Source organism: Pituophis catenifer, unplaced genomic scaffold (genome assembly GCF_029215685.1).
Source record: "Pituophis catenifer annectens isolate HBS135680 unplaced genomic scaffold, rPitCat1.0.hap2 SCAF_5, whole genome shotgun sequence".
NCBI classification, from domain to species: domain Eukaryota; kingdom Metazoa; phylum Chordata; class Lepidosauria; order Squamata; family Colubridae; genus Pituophis; species Pituophis catenifer.
The window spans coordinates 31,393,413-31,405,833 of record NW_027256885.1 but is presented as its reverse complement, the minus strand read 5'-3'; the positions used below and the strand labels follow the sequence as shown (position 1 = coordinate 31,405,833).

The window sequence follows — 12,421 nt, the reverse complement described above, 5'->3', positions numbered from 1 at the left end:
TTCTTATACTACACTACACCACATTCTCTACCCCATTGCACTCCACTCCATTCCAGCTGGTGTAGTGCAGTTATTTGTGGGCTTTCATGAAATGCCTTTTCACCATGGGTTGATTGCTTCACTTTTTAAAAATCTATTGTTAATTATTTGATATAGTCATTGGTATTTTCATGATTGATTCTTGTATATTACATCATCAATATTTTTTTTCTGGAGACCCATAGGAAGACATGTGAAACATCACAATGAGACTGATAGGAGTATGAATTTAATAAATCTATCAATTATAACTCTGGTCCAACTAAGAGTGCCTTTTATTTGTTTCATTCATGAGTTCAGGATGAGATTGAAGAAAATATCCTATGGGTGCAATATAAACAAAAAAAGGACGCAGGTTTGCATCATACAGACATCGAAGCGGGGAAAGATACAAATTCCAACTTCCCACAATCCATTAGACTACAAAATATTGAACAAGCCAGAATCAAACTACTGGCAGTTGGTAGAATTAGACTCCAGTACTGCATTCTAATCACTGTGCCACCACAGTTCTTTGATGCCTCCCTTAATGATTTCACCACTTAATAATGAATGTTGAGGTACCAATGGTGGCTGTAAATTGCAAACTACCTGAAGTTTTAGATTAAGTTGACAAATGTCTCAGCTAGAGGGCAGGGAATGGGCCACAAAATCTGACTTCTTCAAAGCCAGAAAGAAAGTTTGCAGGTGTGGGGAAGGGAGGGTGAGGTTGAGGGGGGAGAAACAATTGTTGTGCCTCTCATTCAAGGGTTGCAAAACTATCTATTCAAAATGACTTATGACCATTGAACCTCCGGTTCTACCCAGTTATTCAAGTGTTTCAAAGCTCTTATCTACTCAAACAGACTTATGACCATGAAACATACTGTTCTACACAGTCATCATACTTGATTGAATCTCTTAAAAGGAGACAATTATGCAAATTGGATACTAGTATGTATTGGACTTCTGAGGGAATTTATTTGAATTTACTAGAATTATTTTTTGTGCCAGAGATTTCTTTGATCTTTGCTATTGAGAAGAAGACATATGGCCTGCATTTTAATTTACCCCATGTTTCGTACGTGACGACTACAAGTGATGTGCATCGGGGAATTCCCCGTGTGATTGCTTCAGAAAAAAAAAAAAAAACATAGAGTTTCCCTGTTTAAACAAATTCTCATTTCTATTTAACTGCACTTCTTTTTACACTTTCTTTTTTTATTGGTTTTACCACAACAACACAACACAACACAACATACAAAACACAAACACATGATATGTGTTTCTTTTTACACATCAGTTTCGTTCCTCTTACTTTCTACTATATACGTTCCCCATTTTTCCCATCCTTTATTATCATTATCTTTATCGTCCCTTTATTTTTAATTTTCTTCATTTACACTATTTTGCACATTTGTCACCTTCTTGTATCCATCACTTATTCACATTTACTTTCCCTAATCTCGAGCCAATCATACCATTTAGTCCATACTAGATACTATTCTATATCTTCCTTTTCTTTTATTTCTTTCGTTAATTTATCCATCTCTGCACAGTCCAGGATTTTCTTAATTATTTCTTCCTCTATTGCAATCTTTTCACTTTTCCAAGACTGTGCATAGACTATCCTTGCTGCTGAAATTATATGCAGAATCAAATATCTAATTTCTTTACTAATTTCTTTACTGTAAATTCTGTTCAATATCCCCAGTAAAAACATTTCTGGTTTCCAATCCACGTTATAGCCAATTATCTCTTCTATCCAACTTCTAATTTTAATCCAATATTTTTTCGCATTGGAACATGTCCACCAGAGATGATAATATGTTCCGGGGACTTTTTTACATTTCCAACAATTTGGAGAATTGTTCAAAGACATTTTAGCAAGTTGTACTGGTGTGAAGGGCTATCTGTAGAACATTTTTAACTGGTTTTCCTTGAATGCCGTTGAAAGAGTCAATTTAATATTTATTTCCCATAATTTTTCACATTTCTCCAATTCTATATTGTAACCAAAATTTTTGGCGCATCTAATCATGGTATCTTTAACTACCTCTTCTTCCATTTTATACCTCAGTAGCTATTGGTATATATTACTAATTAATTTTATCTCTGTTCCACAAATAATTTAATCTAAATCTTGTGGCTTCTTTCGTATTTCATACATCTTTTTATCTCTTGCAAATTTATATTGCACTTGTGCAAATGTCCACCGATCCATCACCCTACCAATTTCTTGTTCCAATTCTTGTTTCATTTTCAAATCTCCTTAATCATTTACCAATTCCTTATATCTAATTATCTTATTTTTCTCCAATAAATTTGGATATATTTATTTATTTATTTATTTATTTATTTATTTTATTTTATTTAAATTTGTATACCGTCCTTCTCCTGGTGGGCTCAGGGCGGTGCACAGCCAAGTAAAAAACATCCAATACAAAATTTAAAAATTTTAAAGAATTATACCCTTTGGCTGAAAATTAAGAACCTTACGACTAAAACCCATTAAACAATTAAAAATCTAATATCTCAAAAATGGGGGGGTGGGGTTTCACGCCAGCCCTGCTTGATGGAAGAAAAAAGTTTTTAGGGCGCGGCGAAAAGCCTGGAGATCTGATATCCTCCGTATCTCCGGGGGCAAATTGTTCCAGAGGGCAGGTGCTACCACAGAGAAGGCCCTCTCCCTGGGGGTCGCCAGCTGACACTGCCTAGCTGACGGCACCCTGAGGAGTCCCTCTCTGTGGGAGCGTACTGGCCGGTGGGAGGCTATTGGCGGCAGAAGATGGTCCCGCAAATACCCAGGTCGGATGCCATGGAGCGCTTTAAAGGTGGTAACCAGTATCTTGAAGCGCACCCGGAAGTCCACCGGGAGCCAATGCAGCTCACGCAGGAGAGGTGTCACGTGGGAGCGCCCTCTCGCTATCAATGCTCCTGTTGGCGATAACCACATTGGAATGCTAATATAGTGTTTTTGTTTTATTTTTTTCCAAATCTGTAGCAATGCTTTCCTGATCAAATGTGTTTGAAAATATTTATGTCATTTATATTTCTTATGTTTCGTAATGTTCCATTCTACTAATTTCTTGTGTACATTTGTAAAGAATTCTTGTTGATTTTTATTTGGTGCATGAATTACTGTAAGTAGCATTTGTTTCTGTTCTATCTCCAATTCCACCATCAAAATTCTACCTTTGTCTTCTGCATATCTTAGATTTGATTTGATTTTTTCCTTTACATATATGGCAATACCCCCTTTCTTTTTATCTGCTAAAGTTGTGTATAATGTTCCTAATTTTCTATTTTCTAATAATTTTCTATATTCTTTTTGTATATGAACCTCTTGGAGGCATATCACTTCAACCCTTCCAAGCTATCCAAATCTCCAGGAGATGGGGCAACATAGAACATCACTGTCTCAATACATTGTTCTCTGGCTTAAATGTTGAAGTGGGGAAGTTCCCAAACATGTACATATAAAGAATATCAGGCAAACATAAAGATTTATTAAAGCTTTCTCTTCATGAGCTGGTGCTTATCATTAAGCTCAGGTCTCATCACAATGATAAAACACTTGGGAAAAAAGATGCACACCAATAAGCCAGCACTGGAGGAGACCATGGAGAAGATCTCCACAGCCAATGTATATTTTCCCCTAGTGCTTAGATAGGTTGGAATAAAACACAACCAAACACTACAGAAGACCAACATGCTGAAGGTGATGAATTTGGCTTCATTGAAACTGTCAGGTAAATTCCTAGCTAGAAAAGCAGCAGAGAAGCTAAGCAGAGCAAGAAAACCCATAAAGTCCAAAACACAGTAGAACATGACCGAGTCTTCATGGCACTCCAGGATAAGTTCTTCAGGTATTGAATGTGCATCAAAATCTGCATATGGTGGGGATGTTATCAGCCACACAGCACAAACACATATTTGAATAAGGGAGCAGGATAGAAGAATGAAACTGACCATCCTTCCCCCAACCCATTTCCTCAATCTGGAACCGGGTTTGGTGGCCATGAATGCTAGAACCACAACAAAGGTTTTGGCCAAGACACAAGAAACCGCCACAGAAAAGATGAGCCCAAAAGCTGGTTGTCGAAAGAGACACACAATCGTATTGGGTCTCCCAACAAATAGAAAGACACAAAGGAAAGAGAGGAGAAGAGAAAGTAGGAGTGTATAAGTGAGATTCCGGTTGTTGGCTTTGACGATGGGAGTGTCTTTGTGTTTCATGAAGATTGTTATTACCAAAGCTGTCATTAAAGAAAAGCAAAGAGAAAGAACAGTCAGACTGATCCCCAAGGATTCTTCATAGGACAAAAAGGTGATCTGCTTTGGAATGCACATATTTTTCCCGGGATTTGGGTATTGATCTTCTGGACATGGAGAGCAGTCATCTATGTCTGAAAAAGAATGCAGATGAGTTGATATAGGAAATTATAGTGTTGGCTTAATCCCAGTATAACTGAAATTTTCCTACCCTTCTCGTTTGATATTTTCCCCTCTGGACATAGATGGCAATCATAGCAACAAAACAACTTTCCTTCTTTCTTGGCCTTGCTGTGTCCTGTCTCGCAAGGATCATTACATAAAGATAAAGGTAATGCCTATCAACGAATGAAGAAGAATATATTAAGATACAAAGAGGAAAGGAAGTGCTTTGAGTGTTTCTGTGGAATCAGCAGATTAAAAATGAAGTAGCAGGATGACATAATTTTAGATGTAATTGCTCTGAAATTATAACTAATTAAATTTCTACAAGAATTGTATCGATAGCCTTTGTTAACCATCATCACTCTTCATAGACAATTTCTGTGCTAGTTAGTTAAGGTTGGTTTTTTCAACTTCTGAATTTTGATGTCAGCAAACTGAAGAGATTTATTGTGCTGGCTTGCAGCTTTTACTTAAAAACTGTTAAAACCATTGCCCATAATTAACAGAGATCCAGGAAAGTATATTTCCTAATATTTAATAGTAATTGCTAGATAATTAAAAAAATAACCCAAACTTAGTGATATCATTCCTTTTCCAGGAAATTTCTACCTAGATTAGTCAGAGATGATACTGTGAGACTTTCATCAATAAAGATATTTAAATGAAGGCAGAGAAATCTAGATTCAAAAAACTAACCTGGTTAAAGCCTACTGGCCAGGTGATGGAATCTACAGAAATATTGAAGAACTTCTCTGCTGGAACTGTGGGATCTATCACTCCAACTTTGACCCTAAGAAATGATTGGTTTGGGAATGTGATCCAGTTGATAATATCAAATCCACCAATGAATTCTCCATTTTTATCAAAGGAGATCTTTTCACCAACACTGTTGTTGAATCAGACATTTCTCAGAAAAGAATGAACCTGAAACACAAAAGCAATCAGAGAGGAACAAACCAAGGAAGGGAAAAGTAATTCATATATTCAAAACATGCATATGAATGTTTCTTTAAAGTTATAATCCCTTAAACAAATAAATAACAATCATTCTAAAACAGAGATAGAGATATCAGATTTCTGAAATAAAATTAACATAGAATTGCAAAATAACAACCATAAAAAAATAAATTTAAACTCTAGTTTATTTGCAAAAGCTACTTAAGCCAGATCACTTCTAATAAATATATAATAAATACTATGATGTATAAAACAACCATATCATTGAACTTATTTTATACACTAGCAAGGTTATATTCAAAATGGTGCAAGTTAGGCTTCAGCAGTATGTGAACTGAGAACTAAGAAGTACAAATATTTTTTTTGTAAAGGCAGAGGAACTGGAGATCAAATTTCCTTCATTTGCTTGATTATGAGACAGTAGGGTAGTTCCAGAAAACCATCTATTTTGCTTCATTGACCATGCTAAACCCTTTAATTATGTAGATCACAACAATCTGTGGTAAATTCTTAAAGTGTTGAGAGTACCAAACGACCATAACTGTCACCTGAGAAGGCTAATGTCAGCTCTTCCTGATTCAGCTTGGCACCTCACCTGCTTCCTGCCATTAAAGGCCAGAAGTGAGGGGGTAAAGGATTAAAGGGCAATAAAGCTGTGTTTATATGTGATGGGAAATCAGGAGAGTGGAAGGATAGGTGATAAAGAACAGAGCTGTCAGATCCTGTTTTTACTATCATCCCAAGGCCAAGCACCCAGAGAAATATAATAATAATAATAATAATAATAATAATAATAATAATAATAATAATCCCTCCAAGGAGCTCTACCTTGTCGTGGTGGAGGGGCTTGCGTGCTCTAGTGATCCTAAGGGCTATGCTGAACAGGTGCAACCATATCAGACAGACCTTAGGTGAAGGGCCAGACAAAATCTGCTCCACAACCCATTCAAACATGGTGAATACAGAAAAAATGAAATTTATGCTGTCTGAACCGTTGCCCGGATTAACAAGGGTTCCGTTGGATGCTATGGCTCCTGGGCATTCTACGCAAAATGAGTTACAGGGCTCAGCTCCCTCTGCTAGGCAACCAGGGCATGGAGCCGACAAGCTACTGGAAGAAAAACCCCAAAAGCGAAAAATCTAGACCAGGGAAGAAAACACCTCTATTATGAAAGCTTACTATCAGTCTGAGCCAGCAAAACATGGATTTCAAAAAAGAATGTATCAGATTTGGAAGATGAACCATACGGACTGTGACATCAGTGAACAAAGGTTAATGGACCAACGACGTGTAATCCTAAACCACAAATTTTTCACTACAGAAGAATTAATAGCAATAGAAGAGAAAGCAATTAATGGTCTGAGTACATCAACAAAGAAGAGTAACATCAAGAATGATTTCCAGACTCAAAAGCAAATTGAGGAAGAAAGGGAAGAAGAGGATACTGAAATGGATGAAGATAAAGAACAAGGAAGCACTAAAGAACAAACACCAACAGATAGTGCTCAATTAGCTGGAAAAATAAAGCACCAAATGGAAGATGCTGAAAGAACACGTTTGCCAAAGCTGAACCAAGTGAACCAGAAAGAATTGAGAAATGTACTAAAAATGGTCAATGAGGCTGTGCAAACTATTCGAACCACTACATTAGTCGAAACAAACCAACTGATGTATGCAGCAGCCGTCATAACCACCAAAGAACTGGGGTTGAAAATACAAAAGAACCAAAGAGGCAAGAAGGGGAAGCCTAAGTGGAAAATTCGGTTAGAATTGAAGATCAAAAAAGTACGTGGAGATTTGAGCAACTTGAAGAACCTAAGGCAAGGTCAGCTAAAGAACAAGCAGATCAAAAGCAGCCTGGAAGCAAGATACGATCTGAGGAATAAGGAGATTGCGGTAGTAATTGAAGAGCTGAATCAGAGGGTTGTTGCCATCACTGAAAAGATTAAAAGGTATGAAAACCGAGTAACTCAGTTCAAGGAAAACTCACAGTTCAGAGCAAATCAGCACCAGTTTTATAAGAGTTTAGAAAATGGAAACGGAGTAACAACAAATGAAAAGCCTGATAAAGAGAAAGCTCTGAAATTCTGGAAGAATTTGTGGGAAAACAACAAGAAGCACAACAGAAATGCAAAATGGATCAAACAGGTTGAGGACTCGATTAAAGTGCATAAAATGGAAGACGTGAAAATAACAAAAGCAATGGTGCAAAGACAGTCAAGAAAAGTGAAGAATTGGAGTGCACCTGGACCGGATGAGCTGCATGGCTTTTGGTTAAAGGCACTTACAAGTCTGCACAAAAGTTTGGCAACCCAGATGAACCAGATCCTAAAAACACCTGAAAATGATGAATGGATGACAACTGGAAGGACATTTTTGATCCAAAAAGATAAAGAAAAAGGAAAGAACCCTGGAAACTATAGGCCAATCACCTGTTTGCCAACAACATACAAGCTTCTTATTGGTATCATTGCAAACCAAATTTATGGATACCTGGAAAGAAATAACTTGCTTCCTGTAGAACAGAAAGGATGCTGCAAAAACTCAAGAGGAACAAAGGATCAATTGCTGATCGACAAGCTAATCCTAAAGAACTCAAAGAAAAGATGAACCAACCTGTTCATGGAGTGGATAGACTATAAGAAAGCGTTTGATTCAGTTCCCCATAGCTGGATCAAGAAATGCCTGGAAATATTAGGCATCAGCAGCAACATACAAAAATTCATGGAATCTTCAATGAACCTCTGGAAAACGAAACTTATGGCTAATGAAGAAGAACTGGGTGAAGTTGAAATTAAACGAGGCATTTTCCAGGGCGATTCCCTTTCACCCCTACTTTTTATACTCTCAATGCTACCATTGACAATCATTTTGAAGAAGATGAACTGTGGATACGAACTTGCAAAGAAAGGACTGAAAATCTCGCACTTGATGTACATGGACGATTTGAAGCTGTTTGGTAAAACAAAAGCTGAACTGAATTTATTAATTGAAAACACAAAAGAATTCAGCCAAGACATAGGTATGCAGTTTGGAATTGACAAATATGCAACAATAGCAACCAAAGCAGGCAAGATCATAGAAGAGGATGGAATAGAACTAGAGAATGAAGAAATGATAAAGGCAGTAAAATCAGAAGAAGGACTCGAGCTGCTGAGCTATTAACCAGCCTCAAAGGCTGTGAATCTCACTAAAGATTAACTAATAATAATAATAATATAATTTTATTTATATACCGCCCTCCTCCCGAAGGACTCGGGGCAGTGTACAGCCAAAATTAAAACATAAATATACAATATCATAGTTAAAATTAATTAAAATCATTAAATAGTTTTGGCCGAATTTTAAAACCCAAAGTTAAAACCCAATTTAAAATCATTCAATTAGACAGCCCTGCCTGTCAGAACAGTAGGGTCTTGAGGGCACAGTGAAACCCAGAGATTAGAGATGTTACGAATATCCAGGGGCAATTCATTCCAGAGGGGAGGGGCTCCGACAGAGAAGGCTCTTCTCCTGGGTGTCGCCAGCCGGCATAACTTGGCTGACGGCACCCTGAAGAGTCCCTCTCTGTGGGAGCGAACTGGTCGGTGGGAGGCTGTTGGTGGCAGAAGGTGGTTCTGTAGATATCCTGGTCCTATGCCATGGAGCCCTTTAAAGGTGGTAACCAACACCTTGAATTGCACTCGGAAGACCACTGGGAGCCAGTGCAGCTCACGAAGGAGAGGTGTTATATGGGCGTAATGAGGTGCGCCCATCACCACCCGCGCGGCTGCATTCTGGACCAGTTGGAGCCTCCGAGTGCTCTTCAATGGGAGCCCCATGTAGAGAGCATTACAGTGGTCCAGAAGGGATGTGATGAGGGTGTGAGTGACTGTGCACAAGGCATCCCGGTCCAGAAAGGGACGCAACTGGTGGATCAGGCGAACCTGATAAAAAGCCCCCCTGTCTACGGCCGTCATGTGCTCTTCTAAAGACAGCCGTGAGTCCAGGAGGATGCCCAGATTGCGAGCCCTCTCTGTGGGGGGCAGAGATTCACCCCCAATAGTCAGTGATGGCACCAGCTGACTATACCGGGATGCCAGAAGCCACAGCCACTCAGTCTTGGAAGGGTTGAGCTTGAGCCTATTTCTCCTCATCCAGACCCGCACGGCCTCCAGGCAGCGGGACATCACATCAAGGGCATCATTGGGGTGGTTTGGAGTGGAGATGTACAGCATACTGGTGGACTCTCACCCCAAAACCACAGATGATCTCACCCAGCGGCTTCACATAAATGTTGAACAGAAGGAGTGAGAGGACCAATCCCTGCGGCACACCCCAAGCGAGGCGCCTTGAGGTTGACCTCTGCCCCCCTGCCAACACAAACTGCAAGCGGTCAGAGAGGTAGGAGGAGAACCACCGTAACACGGTGCCTCCAATTCCTAATCCCCTCCACCGCTGCAGCATGATACCATGGTCGATGGTATCAAAAGCCGCTGAGAGATCTAATAGGACCAGGACAGAGGAGCAACCCCTGTCCCAAGCCCTCCAGAGATCATCAACCAATGTGACCAATGCCATTTCTGTGCTGTACCTCTGCCTGAGCCCCGACTGGTATGGGTCCAGATAGACAGCTTCCTCCAGGCACTGGGGTAGCTGTTGTGCCACCACACTCTCGACAACCTTCACCACAAAACGAAGGTTGGAGACCGGACGATAATTTACCAATACAGCCGGGTCCAGGGATGGCTTCTTGAGGAGGGGCCTCACCACGGCCTCTTTCAAGGCAACGGGAAAGGCACCCTCACTCAAGGAAGCATTTATAATGCCCTGGAGACAGCCTCGTGTAACCTCCCGGGAGGCCAGTACCAACCAGGAGGGACACGGGTCCAATAAACATGTGGCAGCAGTAAGCCTACCCATTATCCTGTCCACGTCCTCGGGAGTCATGGGGTCAAACTCTTCCCAGATAATATTCTCAAGACTCACCCCGTCTCCCTCCCCGGACTCATCCAGTCAGAGTCCAAGCCTTCCCGAATCTGAGCGATTTTATCATGCAGGAACTGCACAAAATCCTCAGCTCGACCTGCAAGGATCTTCCCGCACTCCCACCTGAAGAAGGGAGTGGGTCACCCTAAACAGAGCAGCTGGGCAGTTCTCTGCAGATGCGATAAGAGCGGAAAAATAGTTAGATTTTGCCACTTTTATCGCCACTAGGTAGGTCTTGATATAAGATCTCATCTGTGTCCGGTCAGATTCGGATTGACTAGTCCTCCAAACATTCTCTAGGTGTCTTTTCTGACGCTTCATCTCCCTCAGCTCCTCGGAAAACCAAGGAGCTGGTTGAGGTTGGCATCGGGTCGGAGGCCGCAAAGGCACGACACGGTCCAAAGCCCCTGTGGCCGCACTATCCCAGGTGGCCACCAGGTCTTCAGTCGAGTCGTGTGCCAGAGTCTCCAGAAATGGCCCAAGCTCCATCTGGAACCTTTCGGGATCCATCAGGTGCCTGGGATAGAACCATCTAGTCGGTTCCATCTCCCTGTGGCGGGGGGAAGCGGCTTGAAAGTCTAAGTGAAGGAGCGAATGATCTGTCCATGACAAGGGTTTAATGTCTACGTCCCCTCTACCAAGATCATTCAGCCACTGACCAGAGATGAAAATCAAGTCCACAGTGTGTCCCCCTGTGTGAGAGGGGCCTTGCACTAATTGGGTCAGGTCCATGGCCGTCATGGAAGCCATGAACTCTCGAGCCACCTCTGATGTCTCACTGACGGATGGCAGGTTGAAGTCCCCCATAACAATAAGTCTGGGGGTATCAACCGCCAACCTGGCTATCACGTCGAGTAGCTCAGGCAGGGTCGCTGCCACGTGGCAGGGAGCCAGGTACGTAGTCAGCAAACCCATCTGCACCCCACAACCCCACTTCACAAGAAGGGACTCACATCCTGCTATCTGACTAACAGTGGCCTCCCTCAGACAAAGACTTTCTGTAATAATTGCCGCTCTCCCCCCCACCCCTCCCCTGAGCCCTTGGCTGATGAAATGCACATTTCAACGAGGGGAACCCCCCTCCTGGCCCAACCAGGTCTCCGTAATCACAGCCAGGTCTGCACCCCCCTCCATAATAAGATCACAAATGAGGGGGGCTTTATTAATTACCAACCTGGCATTACATAACATCAGTCGAGGACCCAGGGCCTGAGACTCTGTGCAATCCAGGACACGAGCCACGCTATGGGGGCCGGAGTGCGCAATCACTCGAAGACAGTGCATGCACACCCCCAGAACCTGATATGGCGCCCTGCGTCCGCCATACCTGCCCCTCCCACTTATCACATTAATGGAACTGCCCTTCTTTTCGCCAGCTGGCACTCCAGTCAGATTACCCTTCTCATCTCCTCCGCTGCGCCCAACCAACCCACCACCCCACACAGTGACTATATGGACCCCCCCCCGGTCCATCGCTACAGCCCCCTCCCCCTTTCTCGGGTCCCCTTAAAAAACCCCTCCCCCCTCCCAGACCCTCTTAAAATACGAGATGAAAATTTAACTAAAAAACCCCACAACCTCCTCCTCGCTGCATGCCACCTCTCTGGGTTCCAAAACCATTCATTGAGGTAGGCCCTCGATAGCATAGAGGGCCAAATTTGCGAGAGGGGGGAATCTCACAGATTAAGGAGTTCAGTCCTAGAATACATCTGGGGGACTGTAATGATGATAGATAGGCTGACATAGTCCGGGATCCTCAAAAGAGGAAACTTCATCGGCTGATGACAAAGTCCAGGGAGAAATGTAGCAAGTGATGAAACAAAAGCCCTCCCCATTGTCCTCTCACTGCAACGTGGGGGAATCCGAAGGTCAAGGACCACATGGACCACTCTCTCACATCAGCCATGTTGGGAGCACTAAAACCCCAGTCCTGCCGTTGGCCGCAAAGTTCCATCAGTCTGGTACATCATCCCTGGTATCTCCTGAAGCGGGAATCTCAGCATTCTCAAAACATCTTGCTGAGCTGTGGTTGGCTGG

At 42.0% G+C, this 12,421-nt stretch overlaps 1 protein-coding gene across 1 annotated transcript; it reads right to left on the bottom strand.

Annotated features, from left to right (window-relative positions):
- Positions 1-3,528: 3,528 nt before the first annotated feature.
- LOC139317628 (vomeronasal type-2 receptor 26-like) lies at positions 3,529-11,191 on the bottom strand. Its single transcript, XM_070944712.1, has 3 exons — positions 11,044-11,191; positions 4,505-4,591; positions 3,529-4,427 (listed from the first exon to the last, which is right to left on the bottom strand). Exons 1-3 carry the CDS (start codon positions 11,189-11,191, stop codon positions 3,529-3,531), a joined length of 1,134 nt encoding a protein of 377 aa, XP_070800813.1.
- Positions 11,192-12,421: the final 1,230 nt, after the last annotated feature.

Coding starts and splice junctions, on each gene's coding strand:
- LOC139317628 (XM_070944712.1), bottom strand. CDS start 11,191: ATGGGGGACTTCAACCTGCCATCCGTCAGTGAGACATCAGAGGTGGCT. Junction 4,592..11,043: donor GGACTTGATTTTCATCTCTG/GTCAGTGGCTGA, acceptor CTTGCGAGACAG/GACACAGCAAGGCCAAGAAA. Junction 4,428..4,504: donor GAAAATATCAAACGAGAAGG/GTAGGAAAATTT, acceptor ATTCTTTTTCAG/ACATAGATGACTGCTCTCCA.